The sequence below is a fragment of the Bos indicus x Bos taurus genome, chromosome 5 (genome assembly GCF_003369695.1).
Source record: "Bos indicus x Bos taurus breed Angus x Brahman F1 hybrid chromosome 5, Bos_hybrid_MaternalHap_v2.0, whole genome shotgun sequence".
NCBI classification, from domain to species: domain Eukaryota; kingdom Metazoa; phylum Chordata; class Mammalia; order Artiodactyla; family Bovidae; genus Bos; species Bos indicus x Bos taurus.
In genome coordinates, this window is record NC_040080.1 from 20,277,766 (window position 1) to 20,297,740 (window position 19,975).

The following is a 19,975-nucleotide window of genomic DNA, read 5'->3' on the forward strand; positions in this document are numbered from 1 at the left end:
TTTCCTCCTATCCGAAATGTCCATGACCATATTTGTGCTGTGCTGTGCTTAGTCATGTCCAACTCTTTGTGACCCCATGTGTAGTGCACCAGGCTCCTTTGTCCTTGGGGAGTCTCCAGACAAGAACACTGGAGTGGGTTTCCATGCCCTCCTCCAGGGGATCTTCCTAACCCAGGGATCAAACCCAGGTCTCCCATATTGTGGGTGGATCCTTTACCAGGAAAGCCCATGAATACTGGAGTGGGTAGACTATCTCTTCTCCAGAGGAACTTCTGGACCCAGGAATGGAACTGAGGTCTCTTGCACTGCAAATGGATTCTTTACCAGCTGAGCTACTCAAAAAGCCCATGAACATATTTTGTTCATGCCAAATGGTTTTCAGATCAGATCAGATCAAATCAGTCACTCAGTCATGTCCGACTCTTTGCGACCCCATGAATCGCAGCACGCCAGGCCTCCCTGTCCAACACCAACTCCCAGAGTTCACTGAGACTCATGTCCATCAAGACAGTGATGCCATCCAGCCATCTCATCCTCTGTCGTCCCCTTCTCTTCCTGCCCCCAATCCCTCCAGCATGAGAGTCTTTTCCAATGAGTCAACTCTTCGCATGAGGTGGCCAAAGTACTGGAGTTTCAGCTCCAGCATCATTCCTTCCAAAGAAATCCCAGGGCTGATCTCCTTCAGAATGGACTGGCCGGACCTCCTTGCAGTCCAAGGGACTCTCAAGGGTCTTCTCCAACACCACAGTTGAAAAGCATCAATTCTTCGGTACTCAGCCTTCTTCACAGTCCAACTCTCACATCCATACATGACCACAGGAAAAACCATAGCCTTGACTAGACGAACCTTTGTTGGCAAAGTAATGTCTCTGCTTTTGAATATGCTATCTAGGTTGGTCATAACTTTCCTTCCAAGGAGTAAGCGTCTTTTAATTTCATGGCTGCAGTCACCATCTGCAGTGATTTTGGAGCCCGGAAAAATAAAGTCTGACACTGTTTCCACTGTTTCCCTATCTATTTCCCATGAAGTGAGGGGACTGGATGCCATGATCTTCGTTTTCTGAATGTTGAGCTTTAAGCCAACTTTTTCACTCTCCACTTTCACTTTCATCAAGAGGCTTTTGAGTTCCTCTTCACTTTCTGCCATAAGGGTGGTGTCATCTGCATATCTGAGGTTATTGATATTTCTGAAATTGAAGAAAGTAGGGAAAACCACTAGACTATTGATATTTCTGAAATTGAAGAAAGTAGGGAAAACCACTAGACCATTCAGGTATGACCTAAATCAAATCCCTTATGATTATACAGTGGAAGTGAGAAATAGATTTAAGGGCCTAGATCTGATAGATAGAGTGCCTGATGAACTATGGAATGAGGTTCGTGACATTGTACAGGAGACAGGGATCAAGACCATCCCCATGGAAAAGAAATGCAAAAAAGCCAAATGGCTGTCTGGGGAGGCCTTACAAATAGCTGTGAAAAGAAGAGAAGTGAAAAGCAAAGGAGAAAAGGAAAGATATAAACATCTGAATGCAGAGTTCCAAAGAATAGCAAGAAGAGATAAGAAAGCCTTCCTCAGGGATCAATGCAAACAAATAGAGGAAAACAACAGAATGGGAAAGACTAGAGACCTCTTCAAGAAAATCAGGGATACCAAAGGAATATTTCATGCAAAGATGGGCTCGATAAAGGACAGAAATGGTATGGACCTAACAGAAGCAGAAGATATTAAGAAGAGATGGCAAGAATAAACACAAGAACTGGACAAAAAAGATCTTCACGACCCAGATAATCGCAATGGTGTGATCACTGACCTAGAGCCAGACATCCTGGAATGTGAAGTCAAATGGGCCTTAGAAAGCATCACTACAAACAAAGCTAGTGGAGGTGATAGAATTCCAGTTGAGCTATTCCAAATCCTGAAAGATGATGCTGTGAAAGTGCTGCACTCAATATGCCAGCAAATTTGGAAAACTCAGCAGTGGCCACAGGACTGGAAAAGGTCAGTTTTCATTCCAATCCCAAAGGCTATGCCAAAGAATGCTCAAACTACCACACAATTGCACTCATCTCACATGCTAGTAAAGTAATGCTCAAAATTCTCTAAGCCAGGCTTCAGCAATACGTGAACCGTGAACTTCCAGATGTTCAAGCTGGTTTTAGAAAAGGCAGAGGAACCAGAGATCAAATTGCCAACATTCTCTGGATCATCAAAAAAGCGAGAGAGTTCCAGAAAAACATCGATTTCTGCTTTATTGACTATGCCAAAGCCTTTGACTGTGTGCATCACAATAAACTGTGGAAAATTCTGAAAGAGATGGGAATACCAGACCACCTGACCTGCCTCTTGAGAAACCTATATGCAGGTCAGGAAGCAACAGTTAGAACTGGACATGGAACAACAGACTGGTTCCAAATAGGAAAAGGAGTACGTCAAGGCTGTATATTGTCACCCTGTTTATTTAACTTATAGTCAGAGTACATCATGAGAAACACTGGACTGAAAGAAATGGTTTTAGACAAGACCAAATATGACCAGGTATCAAAGACCTTTCAGTATGACCAAGTATCAAAGACCTTTCAGTATGGGTCTTATGGATGTTTTGGACAGGACCAAATGCCTGGTAAGGGGGAATTCTGCCAGCCAATCTATTCCAATTGTACATTCTGGAAATGGAAATAACCACAGAATAGATTTTGGGGAAACACTGGGCCCACAGTGAGATGGACCTAAACTGAAACTCCACTGATCACCTAACCTCCCTAAGCTCCTACTCTGTCTGGTGGGTCACAATGATGTTATGGGTCTCCTGGAATTAGTATAGGTTCAGAGCCAGAGACTAGTATTTTCTGAAAGGTCTGATTATTTCCTTTTCTGAAATGCATGATTATGCTAGTAAAAGGGGAATTTGTGCTTATGTCCTCACCATTTTAGGATCTGTCAGAAGCTCTGGTTTCCTGAGTGCAAACTCAGGCAACACGGTGAGAATCTCATAAAATTTTAAGCTATGTCTGCTCCTCTGGATTTCTTATGCCAGGAGCCCAGCAGGAAAGAAAATGAGTCACAGTCCTAACAGGACTCATTAATCCTGGTTATCAGGAGAATGTAGGGCTGTTGCCTAAGGCTGGAAGTGAAGCATGTATTTGACTCCAAGCTGATCCACTAGATATCTCTTGATAGTCCCCTGTTAAGTTTTGACAGAAAATAGGTAAGTTCAGTAGAAATGGGGTATTATATACAGGGGCTTAAACCCCTTAGTGATGAGTACCTTGGTCACCCTACCAGGTGAAATGTCTGGTCTAGTTCAAGGTGTTGTCAAGGGTCATGGAACTAGAATTGTAGTGGGATAGGAAGGTGATGAATATTAGTTGCCGTTTCAGGACAGGCTGCAACGATTGGGAGTGTAGTTTGTCCCACTAATTTTTTGTGAGTTTCATCAAGAAAAGAGACTGGATAGGACACTGGAGGGGCTGGTAAAGGAAAGTCACATACTAATCAAGCAAATCAAGCAGTGAGTACAGCAAGTACTCTGGTTTGCTACCAAGATTCTCCCATCAGGACTGATGTACTTCCCAAGCTACTGAGAAGGTTAGCAACTGAATTCTATGCTGAGTCTTTTTCTGGGAATTGCTGTCTGCCAAAGTGAGTCACCCTTCTCAGGGACAGCCTACATCAAATGAATGGACAAGGTAACAGGTGTGGGGTATAAAGATTCAGCCTTCTGGCTTCCAGAGATGCAAATTTGAAGGACCAGCTTAGCTCCAGAGTTCCTTATAGGATTGCTACTGCTGCTAAGTCGCTTCAGTCATTGTCTGACTCTGTGCAACCCCATAGACGGAAACCCACCAGGCTCCCCCGTCCCTGGGATTCTTCAGGCAAGAACACTGAAGTTGGTTGCCATTTCCTTCTCCAATGCATGAAAGTGAAAAGTGAAAGTGAAGTCGCTCATTCATGTCCAACTCTTCGCGACCCCATGGACTGCAGCCTACCAGGCTCCTCCGTCCATGGGATTTTCCAGGCAAGAGTACTGGAGTAGGGTGCCATTGCCTTCTCCTCCCTATAGGATTCAATTCAGTTCAGTTCAGTCGCTCAGTCGTGTCTGACTCTTTGAGACCCCACGGATCGCAGCACACCAGGCCTCCCTGTCCAACACCAACTCCCGGAGTTCACTCAGACTCACGTCCATCGAGTCAGTGATGCCATCCAGCCATCTCATCCTCTGTCGTCCCCTTTTCCTCCTGCCCCCAATCCCTCCCAGCATCAGAGTCTTTTCCAATGAGTCAACTCTTTGCATGAGGTGGCCAAAGTACTGGAGTTTCAGCTTTAGCATCATTCCTTCCAAAGAAATCCCAGGGCTGATCTCCTTCAGAATGGATTGGCTGGACCTCCTTGAGTCCAAGGGACTCTCAAGTCTTCTCCAACACCACAGTTCAAAAGCATCAATTCTTCGGCGCTCAGCCTTCTTCACAGTCCAACTCTCACATCCATACACGACCACAGGAAAAACCACAGCCCTGACTAGCCAGACCTTTGTTGGCAAAGTAATGTCTCTGCTTTTTAATATGCTGTCTAGGTGGGTCATAACTTTCCTTCCAAGGAGTAAATGTCTTTTAATCTCATGGCTGCAGTCACCATCTGCAGTGATTTTGGAGCCCAAAAAAATAAAGTCTGACACTGTTTCCACTGTTTCCCTATCTATTTGCCATGAAGTGATGGAACCAGATGCCATGATCTTCGTTTTCTGAATGTTGAGCTTTAAGCCAACATTTTCACTCTCCTCTTTCACCTTCATCAGCTGAGGCCTAATCCTCAACTGTGTTGTATGGATGAACTTTTACCTTTATCCAGTGTTGCTTGTCTTACCCTCTAAGTGCTTATTCTCAAGAACATATAGCATTAAATTTTCTACATAGAAATCTCAGAATTTTAGAGACTATTTGCTGAGGAATCCTACATATTAAAAAAAAAAAAAGCTAAAGTGATTATTTTCTGGATTCATTTTATATTTTTAAAGGAATAAAAACATGTTGTCATATATGACTCTAGTTGCTTCTTTTTTTACTTAACTCCTACTGTATTCACTTACTTATTCATTATCCAGCCAGTCAATCAATGAGCATGCTCTAATCACAGAAATGGTAGTTGTTGTTGTTCAGTCGCTCAGTCATGTCCAACTCTTTGCAACCCCATGGACTATAGCATACCAAGCTCCTCTGTCCTTCACTGTTTCCCAGAGTTTGCACAAATTCATGTTCACTGAGTCAGTGATGCTATCTAACCATCTTATCCTCTGCTGTCCACTTCTCCTTTTGCCTTTATCTTTTAAGATTACACAATAAATTACATATTTGTGGTTTTTAGTCTGACACGTAAGGAGTCTAGACATGATCATGCCCATTCACACAACAAGTTTAAGAAAAAAAAAAAACTAAAAGTAAGCAACCCTTCTTATATCCATCAGAGAACCGCGGTCACAGGGCAAATCACCATACCATAAAATTGAAGAGACGGATAAGTAGAATCATAGCTTCCTGGAGCAGAGGCCCAAGAGTAGAAAAATACATAAGAGTTGCTACCAGAGCAGGAAAACCTAGACTGTAATTGACAAAATTATGGGAAAAAATGTTAAAGAAAAGTTCTGTAAAGATAATGACAGCTCATCCAAACAAGATCAATGAATAGACTGCTGCTACTGCTGCTGCTAAGTCGCTTCAATCGTGTCCGACTCTGTGCGACCCCGTAGACGGCATCTCACCAGGCTGCCCTGTCCCTGGGATTCTCCAGGTAAGAATGGGGAAGGAAATAATCACTCAACTCCAAGAAACCCAGACAGTCCCAAACAGGATAAACCCAAGGCGAAACACCCCAAGACACATATTAATCAAATTAACAAAGATCAAACACAAAGAACAAATATTAAAAGCAGCAAGGGAAAAACAACAAATAACACATAAGGGAATTCCCATAAGGATAACAGCTGATCTTTCAATAGAAACTCTCCAAGCCAGGAGAGAATGGCAAGACATACTTAAAGTGATGAAAGAAAATAACCTACAGCCCAGATTATTGTACCCAGCAAGGATCTCACTCAAATATGAAGGAGAAATCAAAAGCTTTACAGACAAGCAAAAGCTGAGAGAATTCAGCACCACCAAACCAGCTTTCCAACAAATACTAAAGGATATTCTCTAGACAGGAAACACAAAAACGGTGTATAAATTTGAACCCAAAACAATAAAGTAAATGGCAACAGGATCATAGTTATTAATAATTACCTTAAATGTAAATGGGTTGAATGCCCCAACCAAAAGACAAAGACTGGCTGAATGGATCCAAAAACAAGACCCCTACATATGTTGTCTACAAGAGACCCACCTCAAAACAGGGGACACATACAGACTGAAAGTGAAGGGCTGGAAAAAGATTTTCCATGCAAATAGGGACCAAAAGAAAGCAGGAGTAGCAATACTCATATCAGATAAAATAGACTTTAAAACAAAGGCTGTGAAAAGAGACAAAGAAGGTCACTACATAATGATCAAAGGATCAATCCAAGAAGAAGATATAACAATTATAAATATATATGCACCCAACATAGGAGCACCGCAATGTGTAAGACAAATCCTAACAAGTATGAAAGGAGAAATTAACAATAACACAATAATAGTGGGAGACTTTAATACCCACTCACACCTATGGATAGATCAACTAAACAGAAAATTAACAAGGAAACACAAACTTTAAACAATATAATAGACCAGTTAGACCTAATTGATATCTAATAGGACATTTCATCCCAAAACAATGAATTTCACCTTTTTCTCAAGCGCATACGGAACCTTCTCCAGGATAGATCACATCCTGGGCCATAAATCTAGCCTTGGTAAATTCAGAAAAATTGAAATCATTCCAAGCATCTTTTCTGAGCACAATGCAGTAAGATTAGATCTCAATTACAGGAGAAAAACTATTAAAAATTCCAACATATGGAGGCTGAAAAACACGCTGCTAAATAACCAACAAATCACAGAAGAAATCAAAAAAGAAATCAAATTTGCATAGAAATGAAAGAAAATGAAAACACAACAACCCAAAACCTGTGGGACACTGTAAAAGCAGTCCTAAGGGGAAAGTTCATAGCAATACAGGCATACCTCAAGAAACAAGAAATAAGTCAAATAAATAATCTAACTGTACACCTAAAGCAACTAGAAAAGGAAGAAATGAAGAACCCCAGGGTTAGTAGAAGGAAAGAAATCTTAAAAATTAGGGCAGAAATAAATGCAAAAGAAACAAAAGAGACCATAGCAAAAATCAACAAAGCCAAAAGCTGGTTCTTTGAAAGGATAAATAAAATTGACAAACCATTAGCCAGACTCATCAAGAAACAAAGGGAGAAACATCAAATCAATAAAATTAGAAATGAAAATGGAGAGATCACAACAGACAACACAGAAATACGAAGGATCATAAGAGACTACTATCAGCAATTATATGGCAATAAAATGGACAATGTGGAAGAAATGGACAAGTTCTTAGAAAAGTACAACTTTCCAAAACTGGACCAGGAAGAAATAGAAAATCTTAACAGACCAATCACAAGCACGGAAATTGAAACTGTAATAAAAAATCTTCCAGCAAACAAAAGCCCAGGTCCAAACGGCTTAACAGCTGAATTCTACCAAAAATTTAGAGAAGAACTAACACCTAATCTACTCAAACTGTTCCAGAAAATTGCAGAGGAAGGTAAACTTCCAAACTCATTCTATGAGGCCACCCTCACCCTAATCCCAAAACCTGACAAAGACGCCACAAAAAAAGAAAACTACAGGCCAATATCACTGATGAACATAGATGCAAAAATCCTTAACAAAATTCTAGCAAACAGAATCCAACAACACATTAAAAAGATCATACACCATGACCAAGTGGGCTTTATCCCAGGGATGCAAGGATTCTTCAATATCCACAAATCAATCAATGTAATACACCACATTAACAAATTGAAAAATAAAAACCATATGATTATCTCAATAAATGCAGAGAAAGCCTTTGACAAAATTCAACATCCATTTATGATAAAAACTCTCCAGAAAGCAGGAATAGAAGGAATATACCTCAACATAATAAAAGCTATATATGACAAACCCACAGCAAACATTATCCTCAATGGTGAAAAAGTGGAAGCATTTCTCCTAAAGTCAGGAACAAGACAAGGGTGCCCACTTTCACCACTACTATTCAACATAGTTTTGGAAGTTTTGGCTACAGCAGTCAGAGCAGAAAAAGAAATAAAAGGAATCCAAATTGGAAAAGAAGAAGTAAAACTCTCACTGTTGGCGGATGACATGATCCTCTTCATAGAAAACCCTAAAGACTCCACCAGAAAATTACTAGAACTAATCAATGAATATAGTAAAGTTGCAGTATATAAAATCAACACACAGAAATCCCTTGCATTCCTATACACTAATAATGAGAAAATAGAAAGATAAATTAAGGAAACAATTCCATTCACCATTGCAACAAAAAGAATAAAATACTTAGGAATATATCTACCTAAAGAAACTAAAGACCTATATAGAGAAAACTATAAAACACTGGTGAAAGAAATCAAAGAGGACACTAATAGATGGAGAAATATACCATGTCAGTGAAAATGAGTATACTACCCAAAGCAGTTTATAGATTCAATGCAATCCCTATCAAGCTACCAACAGTATTCTTCACAGAGCTACAACAAATAATTTCATAATTTGTATGGAAATACAAAAAACCTCGAATAGCCAAAGCTATCTTGAGAAAGAAGAATGGAACTGGAGGAATCAACCTGCCTGACTTCAGGCTCTACTACAAAGCCACAGTCATCAAGACAGTATAGTACTGGCACAAAGACAGAAATATAGATCAATGGAACAAAATAGAAAGCCCAGAGATAAATCCACACAGGTATGGACACCTTATCTTTGACAAAGGAGGCAAGAATATACAATGGATTAAAGACAATCTCTTTAACAAGTGGTGATGGGAAAACTGGTCAATCACTTGTAAAACAATGAAACTAGAGCACTTTCTAACACCATACACAAAAATAAACTCAAAATGGATTAAAGATCTAAACGTAAGACCAGAAACTATAAAACTCCTAGAGAAAAACATAGGCAAAACACTCACCGACATACATCACAGTAGGATCCTCTATGACCCACCTCCCAGAATATTGGAAATAAAAGCAAAAATAAATAAATGAGACCTAATTAAACTTAAAAGCTTCTGCACAACAAAGGAAACTATTAGCAAGGTGAAAAGACAGCCTTCAGAATGGGAGAAAATAATAGCAAATGAAGCAACTGACAAACAACTAATCTCAAAAATATACAAGCAACTCCTACACCTCAATTCCAGAAAAATAAATGACCCAGTCAAAAAGTGGGCCAAAGAACTAAATAGACATTTCTCCAAAGAACACATACAGATGGCTAACAAACACATGAAAAGATGCTCAACATCACTCATTATCAGAGAAATGCAAATCAAAACCACTATGAGGTACCATTTCAGGCCAGTCAGAATGGCTGCGATCCAAAAGTCTACAAGCAATAAATGCTGGAGAGGGTGTGGAGAAAAGGGAACCCTCTTACACTGTTGGTGGGAATGCATACTAGTACAGTATGGAGAACAGTGTGGAGATTCCTTAAAAAACTGGAAATAGAACTGCCTTATGATCCAGCAATCCCACTGCTGGGCATACACACTGAGGAAACCAGAATTGAAAGAGACACGTGTACCCCAATGTTCATCGCAGCACTGTTTATAATAGCCAGGACATGGAAGCAACCTAGATGCCCATCAGCAGATGAATGGATAAGAAAGCAGTGGTACATATACACAATGGAGTATTACTCAGCCATTAAAAAGAATACATTTGAATCAGTTCTAATGAGATGGATGAAACTGGAACCTATTATACAGAGTGAAGTAAGCCAGAAAGAAAAACACCAATACAGTATACTAACGCATATATATGGAATTTAGAAAGATGGAAACAATAACCCTGTGTACGAGACAGCAAAAGAGACACCAATGTATAGATCAGTCTTACGGACTCTGTGGGAGAGGGAGAGGGTGGGGAGATTTGGGAAAATAGCATTGAAACATGTATAATATCATGTATGAAACGAGTCGCCAGTCCAGGTTCGATGCACGGTACTGGATGCTTGGGGCTGGTGCACAGGGACGACCCAGAGGGAGGGGAGGGGAGGGAGGAGGGTGGAGGGTTCAGGATGGGGAACGCGGGTATACCTGTGGTGGATTCATTTCGATATTTGGCAAAACTAATACAATATTGTAAAGTTTAAAAATAAAATTATAAAAAAAAAAAAAGAAAGCAGTGGTACATATACACAATGGAGTATTACTCAGCCATTAAAAAGAATACATTTGAATCAGTTCTAATGAGGTGGATGAAACTGGAGCCTATTATACAGAGTGAAGTAAGCCAGAAAGAAAAACACCAATACAGTATAGTAACGCATATATATGGAATTTAGAAAGATGGTAACAATAACCCTGTATACGAGACAGCAAAAGAGACACTGATGTATAGAACAGTCTTTTGGACTCTGTGGGAGAGGGAGAGGGTGGGATGATTTGGGAGAATGGCATTGAAACATGTATAATATCATATATGAAACGAGTCGCCAGTCCAGGTTCGATGCATAATACTAGATGCTTGGGGCTGGTGCACTGGGAAGACCCAGAGGGATGGTATGGGGAGGGAGGAGGGAGGAGGGTTCAGGATGGGGAACACATGTATACCTGTGGCAGATTCATTTTGATATATGGCAAAACCAATACAATATTGTAAAGTTAAATAAAATTAAATTAAAAAAAAGTTCCAAACCCTTGGCCAAAACCACTAAGGCCTACCATGATCTATCCCCTCTCACCTTCTTCCTGAGGCTCAACTGTTTATGCTGGTGGCAACCCTGTACCCACACTGCAGACTCACAGATCTGTGCCTTTGCGAGTCACATCACCTGGGACGATGATGCTCTCCCCACCCTTGCCCACCTGGAAGAGTCCTGTTCACTTTTCAAATGCATACTAGGCAGCATTTCCTCCTCCTCTACTGTCCTCTTCCCACCTCCTTTCTCCTGCTCATTCGACAGTACTTCTTTTAACTACTCTCTTTCCACCCAAAGCCCTTTCTTTATCACTCCCTGATTTTTTTACTTTTCTCATTTTTAAGGTTTAATTATAGACAGTAAATTGCGCCCCTTCTAGTCTATAGTCTGTGAATTTTGACAAATTCTGTGTCTGTTTTTGTAACTATAACCAGTTCCTTAACCAAAGAAATCAAGCCCTCCACCCACTCCCAGCCCAGGCAGCCACAGATTTGTTTTCTGTTCTGTAATTATGCCTTTTCCCATGTAAATGGAATTATTCAGTATGTAGCCACTTAGCAGAATGCATTTTAGACATATTCAGATTGTTTCTTGTGTCAATATCAGATCCTTTAAAATTGCTGAATAGTATTCCTTTGTGTGAATGTACCACAGCCTGCTTATCCATTCCCAGTTGAAAGATATTCTGGTTGTTTCTTGTTTTGGATGATTATGAATAAAGCAACTACGTACCTTTTCATATTAAAAAAAAAAAAAAAAAGAACACTGGAGTGGGTTGCCATTTCCTTCTCCAATGCATGAAAGTGAAAAGTGAAAGTGAAGTCGCTCAGTCATGTCCGACTCTTAGCGACCCCATGGACTGCAGCCTACCAGGCTCCTCTGTCCATGAGATTTTCCAGGCAAGAGTACTGGAGTGGGGCGCCATTGCCTTCTCCAGTGAATAGACTAAGTTATGTCAAACATTTTCCAAAAAACAATTTCTACATGGGATACTTCCTTCACTGAGTTGTTGTTATTTAGTTGCTGAGTTGTGTCTGACTCTTCTGCAACCCCATGGACTGTAGCCCATCAGGCTCCTCTGTCTATGGATTTTCGCAGGCAAAAATACTGAAGCGGATTACCATTGCCATCTCCAGGGGATCTTGCAGACCCAGGGATCAAACCCGCATCTCCTGTGTTGGCAGACAGGTTCTTTACCGCTAGTGCCACCCAGGAGGCCCTAGGGTTATTGTGAGAAACAAATAAATCAATAAATGTAAAGTTCTAAGGGGACTCTCCACATAAATCTGGTGTGAAGACAGGTTTGGAAATCATGTAATTATTCAATGAGGAAAGAGTTATCCAAAATAAATACAAAATTGGGCTCTCCCAAGGCAGTGTGTGTGTGTGTGTGTGTGTGTGTGTGTGTGCGTGTAATAGCTCCCAGGAGTTCTAACCAGGGCAGGAGAAAAAGATATAGTAGACAGAGAGAGAGAGACTGGTTGAGATTCTTGAGACACACTGTGTCTCATATGCCAAGCTATCATAAAAAGCAATGAGGGATAAACTATTCTGACACAAGAAGCTAATATATCCTCAAGAAAACCTCTGGATTTACTCCTACGCTGTAGAGGCTGCCAGGGATAACATGATGATAGCAGGCCAGCAGGGAGAGGACTATGAGCAATAGAATCTGATCAAATTTCAGAGTCACTCCAAGGTCAGAAACAAAAATAGTAATTTTTAGTGAATATGAAAGAGAGTCCACGAAATAAAAATTAAAAGACACAAGATTTCAAGGAAAAGAACTGTAACCTCTTTTTGCAAACAAACTAGCCAACAAAGATATCAAAATTATTAATAGCAGATATTTCTCTGGAGAGGAACAATAGAAGAAACTAGCTTTCCCATGAGAATAAAGAAAAAGCCAGTGTATGGAGGTCAAGTGCAGAGTTTTTGACCTTCAATGAATAATTTTATCTTTCTGGGAATGACAGTGACAGTAGGCTACTTTTAAAAAGAAATGATAAAGTTGCTTTTTAAATCTGTGTATATGAGACTTCCATTTCAGTCTTATATGAGAATTAGTAAACCTGTTTACTTGAACTATGAGGCAAGACTACTGGAGTGGATTGCCATTTCCTTCTCCAGGGAATCTTTCCGACCCAGGGATCGAACCTCTGTCTCCTGCATTGGCAGCTGGATTCTTTACCACTGAGCCACCTAGGAAGCCCATCCCTTCTCCAGGATCCCCCAGATTTCTACATGAATCAGCAACTGTCACAACAGGGTTTCCTGGACCTTGTTCCACTGCTGTGGCCTGTCTCAGTTCTGGCTGTTAAATATTTACACATCGCCCCTGTTCACTTGGGCATATTTAACAACAAAGCAAGAAAAGTCTGTTATTTGAAAGAAAGGAAATTGAGTGAAATGAGTCTGAGATTGAAGATGGTCATAGAACAGCCGTTCCTGTAGGTTTCCAGTGACCTTGAGATGAAATAACAAGAACATCAGATCAGAAGGCATCAGACAATGACATGTAATGTGTTCTGTGTAGCAAGTTTATTTGCCTGTTGCCTGATGGTTTAAATATACAGACAGTCACTATTTAATCTGTTTTTTTTTTTCCCTTTAATAGTAAAGCTCTTTCCTTCCTCATATCACCTTAATCATAAGTCCCTTACATCTTGGAGGAAGCATATTAATCCAAGTCTTCAGTCTTCACTAATGCAGCTGTCTTCTCGCAAATCCAAGAAATTTCAGCACTGCAGCGGGATATATAAATATTCCCATTTTGAAAATAGGCACATCCCTTGGATTCATTGATCTGAGCATATTCATAAGCACTAAATCTGAAAAAGAATCAATTTTAAATTAATTACAAATATCACCTTTGAATCGACCACAATTCATTGTTTTCAGCTTCCCTGACAATGAAACTCATGCGTGTGAATGTTGAAGGACTTCTGTGGCCAGCAACCATAAAAATCCCTAAAGCTTGCATATTTGAGTTTTTAAAAATTTCCAATTACTCATGATCTCAGATAGAATTATTTAAGAAGTAAGCTTAAATCAGGAGTTGAGAATTTCTATTTTCTCCATAACATGATAGAAACTACCCCATGCAGATTATACATTAAAAGAACTAGAATTCCTTTACTCTGGAACTTTCTGAAGAAAAACAGAAAAATACAATCACATTCTGTATAAAAATACGTTACATTTTACTATGTACAAATATCATTTTGTATATATTTATACATACGTGGGGAGTGAAAAGAGAATAAAACAGGGGTTAGAGGAAATGAATGACAACATAGATGTAGTTCTGATATTGGTTCCTAGTTCTTCTGCTAAAGAATTGATGATAATTCTTAAGTAATGACATCAGAAAATGATGATCATGTCTAAATCTTCCATGTGCCCTGGACTGCTTTTATTCAAATGATCTGTACTACACTATAATATTCTTTTCTCACTTCAAGGCTTAGCTCACTAAATCTTACTTGCGATGTGTACACTTTTGTTTACTCTATGATAATTTTTTAATCTATAAAATGGGAATATAACAGTGCTTTTATCATAGGGATAATAATAGTTTTAACATCATAAGTATTACTTGTGTTTGTTAAATAGAGAAATAAGCTTAAACTAATAGATGGAATTCAGTGTCCTGCCATGAATTTATCTCACACATGAAATGAAGTCCTCCTCATTTCCATCTCTATTAATGAAGCTCTCTTCTTGTTGGAGGTTGTACTTTTTTGTATCTAGATGTATAATTCTTATAATTCACATTTATTTTCTTTACATTCCATTTTTAATATCTTTTGCTTGTTTCTTTCCCCAATAATTAGAGACTTACAAGGATGGAGAGGGTCTAGAGCTATCCTCCCAAAGCCAACTTCTGCCAGATGGGTCCCAAGATAGTCCCAACCAGAAGAAAGGAAACTTGGGTAATGGTTGTGACCTCAGAAAATCCTGAAAGAGAAAACAGGAAAAAGTTCTGTGAGGGGCACATTCCTGTTTGCTGAAGTAAGAGAGATGGGACCATTCATCGAATTCATGTGAAAAGTGAAAGTGAAAGTTGCTCAGTCATGTCCCTCTTTGAGACCCTCAGTTGTGTCCGACTCTTTTGTGACCTGGAATTCTCCAGGCCAGATACTGGAGTGGGTTGCCATTCCATTCTCCAGGGAATCTTCCCAACCCAGGAATCAACTGGGGGTCTCCTGCATTGCAGGCATATTCCTTACCAGCTGAGCTACCAGGGAAGCCCAATTCTTACTCAAAATGCACTGAATTCCTACCATGTGATTCAGAAATTCTATTTACTTTCAAATACATGAATAATTTCTCTAACCAGGGAAGGAGATTCAACCTGACCTTTTCTTCTAGGCTGTCTATCTTCACCAGCGTGGAGTTCTTGTCCATGCAGTTTTTTCTACTGTTAGGCCAGGTTTTTTCCTCATTTACTGCAAAATAATAGCAGCTGGTTTGGTACCATTTCCAGGTCTTAGGACAAGGATTGCATTTGTGGTCTGAAAAAGAAATTACACCCAGTAGCATAAACTCAACAACTTTGGAGAGACCAGGACCTGGAAAATAAATCATTCAAATTGACAATAGGGCTTCAAAACCAGCAACCCTAAAAACAAACCGCTTTAGGAGCCCCTGGAAATAAAGTCATCCAATATTATGTGTTGGGACAATGGTAACTGAAATACTCTTTTCAGGGCTCAGTCTTCTGGCCCCAGAAATACCAGTTATATTTTTTAATTCCTTATAACAACAAGATCACCTAAAAATAGTTCATAAAATGAGGAGCTGAAATATCCAGATTAATATCATCCCAAGATGTTTCCCAAATTCACCTCCATGTTTAAAAAAAAAGAGAAAAACTTTTTATCTTCCCTGGTCTTCTGTAAATTTATGGCAGCATCATTAGAAGTCATTGGTAACACCCTCTCGTATTCTGATGTGCTGCACATCATCAATCTAAACCAGAGCAACAGATTTGATCTGACTGGTCAGCAAATCCTGATTACCTGAAGTATGAATGATTAGCTCTTGGCAGAGTTTGATGGCCATTTGTCCCTGCCTCTTCAATAGACTGGAGATTTGTGATTTGAGAAATTCCTCCTCCACAGGAAAGTTCCTGTACTTGCTCAGCTGCTGGGATAAGTTGTCCTGCTGTTGGTGGATGATTTTCTGGAGTTGAGTCAGTTTGTCTGAATCTGAGTTAATTTCGCTGGACATCTGCAAAACTCCAAGACAGAAGACAAACTCATATATATCCTTCCATTCTTTATGACAGCTGTAGATAATTCTCTTAACACAGAAACATTGCTTAGGTTTAATATTTATTAGTAGTCTCTAATCAGGTATCACGGAAAAAACACAACTGATGCCTTTTTATTTCAACTCTCTCCGACATACATCACAGCAGGATCCTCTATGACCCACCTCCCAGAATATTGGAAATAAAAGCAAAAATAAACAAATGGGACCTAATTAACCTTAAAAGCTTCTGCACATCAAAGGAAACTATTAGCAAGGTGAAAAGACAGCCTTCAGAATGGGAGAAAATAATAGCAAATGAAGCAACCGACAAACAACTAATCTCAGAAATATACAAGCAACTCCTACAGCTCAACTCCAGAAAAATAAACGACCCAATCAAAAAATGGGCCAAAGAACTAAATAGACATTTCTCCAAAGAAGACATACAGATGGCTAACAAACACATGAAAAGATGCTCAACATCACTCATTATCAGAGAAATGCAAATCAAAACCACTATGAGGTACCATTTCACACCAGTCAGAATGGCTGCGATCCAAAAGTCTACAAGCAATAAATGCTGGAGAGGGTGTGGAGAAAAGGGAACCCTCTTACACTGTTGGTGGGAATGCAAACTAGTACAGCCACTATGGAGAACAGTGTGGAGATTTCTTAAAAAACTGGAAATAGAACTGCCTTATGATCCAGCAACCCCACTGTTGGGCATACACACTGAAGAAACCAGAAGGGAAAGAGACACATGTACCCCAATGTTCATCGCAGCACTGTTTATAATAGCCAAGACATGGAAGCAACCTAGATGTCCATCAGCAGATGAATGGATAAGCAAGCTGTGGTACGTATACACAATGGAGTATTACTCAGCCATTAAAAAGAATACATTTGAATCAGTTCTAATGAGGTGGATGAAACTGGAGCCTATTATACAGAGTGAAGTAAGCCAGAAGGAAAAACATAAATACAGTATACTAATGCATATATATGGAATTTAGAAAGATGGTAACAATAACCCGGTGTACGAGACAGCAAAAGAGACACTGGTGTATAGAACAGTCTTATGGACTCTGTGGGAGAGGGAGAGGGTGGGAAGATTTGGGAGAATGGCAATGAAACATGTAAAATATCATGTAGGAAACGAGTTGCCAGTCCAGGTTCGATGCACGATGCTGGATGCTTGGGGCTGGTGTACTGGGACGTCCCAGAGGGATGGTATGGGGAGGGAGGAGGGAGGAGGGTTCAGGATGGGGAACACATGTATACCTGTGGCGGATTCATTTTGATATTTGGCAAAACTAATACAATTATGTAAAGTTTAAAAATAAAATAAAATTAGAAAAAAAAAAGAAAAAAGAATAGAAAAATAAAAATTGTCTTCATAGTCTAGTTTGTCAAGAGAAAACCATGTATTCAGGGCAAAATCCTCATAACAATGAAGTACATAATGTTCAGGTTTATCTTGGAGGCATAGAGAATGAGAGATAGCTGAGGTGGCAGAAAGTATTAAAGGGTTTATGATGCTAGCACCCATCATATTAATATAATCCAATCTAAATTTATATAGTTTACAGCTATATTTCCTAACCCCTTGCCCTGAGTTTGATGCAAGCACACTTACACATAATTCCTAAGGTCACCAGCCCAATCAGCAGCATCACACAAAGAGTTAGCAGACCCAGGGCAGCCTGACGCCATATAGAGGATGGAGCTGGATACCCTGAAAAAAGCCAACACAAAGATTAGCAAACAGAACTGCCTTGTGGTTGTTACACATTGAGTTGTTTACTTCTCCTACTTAACAACCATCCAGATATTAAAATTTCTCTCTTGCTTCTTCAAATCCTCTATCTCCAAAATATCTAAAATGATACAAAACAAGGGCCCTGCCACAGTTCTCCATTTTTTTTTCTCCACCATCCTCCGTTGCTTTAAGAGTCTCCTAATTTTCAGGCTTTTGTTTTACATCACCACACATATTTCTTCTTCAAGATGACTGAATTCATGAATGAGATATTGTGGAAAATCCTCTGATGATCTCGACAATGGAAGAAACCCTTAGAACTGCAAACCTCCACAAGGCAGGTGTTTTGTGAATTCTGCCTATATCTACTATGTGTACTATTTTTCACCTAGTAGATAATGAATTGATACTGAACGAGAGAATGAGTGAATATACAAGATAACCTACCAACAGCAGAACAGACCACAAAGCCAGAGGATAACTCTTCAAAATGTAATATCTTACCTATATATATGTATGTATACATATATGTATATGTATGTATATATATTATATATATATAGTTTTTATACTTACCTCACCTTCCTATTCCTTAATTCTGGATCCAGGGGCATCTAGCTTAGTGTCTCAGATAGATGAAGGCAATCTCCAGGTGCCCTGACATATGCACCATATTCACCACTCCCTTTTTCTCAAGTATTAGATTTTTTTAACAACAAAACATAAATGCATAACCACTTTTATTAGACACATGAAAAATCTATCCTATCATCTTTTTGTATCTCATCCCCAAAACCGCACATACACATATATACACATACATGCTTAAAATGAAAACAAAGCTAAAAAGCAGGAGAATGTTGTAGATGACTCAGGACAACAAACTGTCCTAAACCATCAGCAGATTCCTGAATGTAAAGGATGTAGTCTGATTCATTAAATTGGATTCCTGATCACAGAAACAGCTATTTCTTTCCATTTGGTACGAGAGAATGAGCAGAGGATAAGAACTGAGTCTCAACTCTACCACGTAACAATTGCATGAATTTGGTTAAGTCATTTAATGTTTTTCAGCTCAGTTTTGTCACTAATACTTCAGAGAAAGTACTACTATTGTTCCATGTCTTTCATAATTTTAGTTTGATGAAAGCATGATATCGTGTATATAAAATACTATACACATATCAACATTGATTCAGCATGACTAATTATACTGGGAATTTCAACTTCCCTTTGAAAATTTGTAAGTACTTATAAGACAGAAGCAAGCTCTTGTCTATTTTTACCTCACTCATCCTCCAGTTTATCTTTTCAGATAAAGTTCAGATAACTCTACAAAAAAAAAAAAAAAAAAAATCCCTCTGACTTCTCTAGTTTAGAAGTTTCCAAACTGGATTGTAAAAGGATATTTCCCTTGGCATCTCTCACGAGGTATAAACATCAAGGACTACATTTATAAAAAGAAATCTCAGTCCCCAAACTCAATCTCTGGCATCTTCAGCTGAAATAATTCACTATAACACAGAGCTTGGTGACACACAGCAATATTTCCCAATTTTAAAAAGTCCTGGAAGCCACATATTTCCTCCTCAATGTAAAGCACACCACTCTACCAAAAATTTCTCCAACTTTGCCTCCATTTTGAAAATTTCAAAGCAGACTTCTCAAACAGCATCAATGTCAAAGCCAGCACCTCAGGGTATCTAACATGTGTCCATCCCCCAAGATCACATCTTGCCATCTCTGAACCCTTACCTCTTTTTCTTAGGTTGTTTCTATCCTGATTATTTCCTGCTGCAACAGAATCCTGAAACGTGAGTGTCGCATAGGTCACGTCTTCAGACATTGTAGAAGAAAGCTCTGCTCTTTGGGTAATTAATGTTTCAATATCATCAGACCCGGGAACACAATGTTCTTTGCAAGGCTGGGAGTTCTTATGTCCACACCCAACTGACACAAGACACATCCCACCATCCCCCCATCAGGACGGAATGAAGACCAGTTTTTCTGCAGAAAAAGTGAGACAAAGCAACTGTTGCCTTTAGCAAT

General features: G+C 39.4%; 1 protein-coding gene across 1 annotated transcript; it reads right to left on the bottom strand.

The window, feature by feature from the left end:
• Window positions 1-13,430: 13,430 nt before the first annotated feature.
• Window positions 13,431-19,975, bottom strand: CLEC12B (C-type lectin domain family 12 member B). The gene is made up of 6 exons (XM_027543527.1): window positions 19,682-19,975; window positions 17,804-17,902; window positions 15,933-16,151; window positions 15,271-15,425; window positions 14,753-14,868; window positions 13,431-13,739 (listed from the first exon to the last, which is right to left on the bottom strand). The coding sequence occupies exons 1-6, from the start codon at window positions 19,890-19,892 to the stop codon at window positions 13,589-13,591; spliced, it is 951 nt and encodes a 316-aa protein (XP_027399328.1). The 5' UTR covers window positions 19,893-19,975; the 3' UTR covers window positions 13,431-13,588.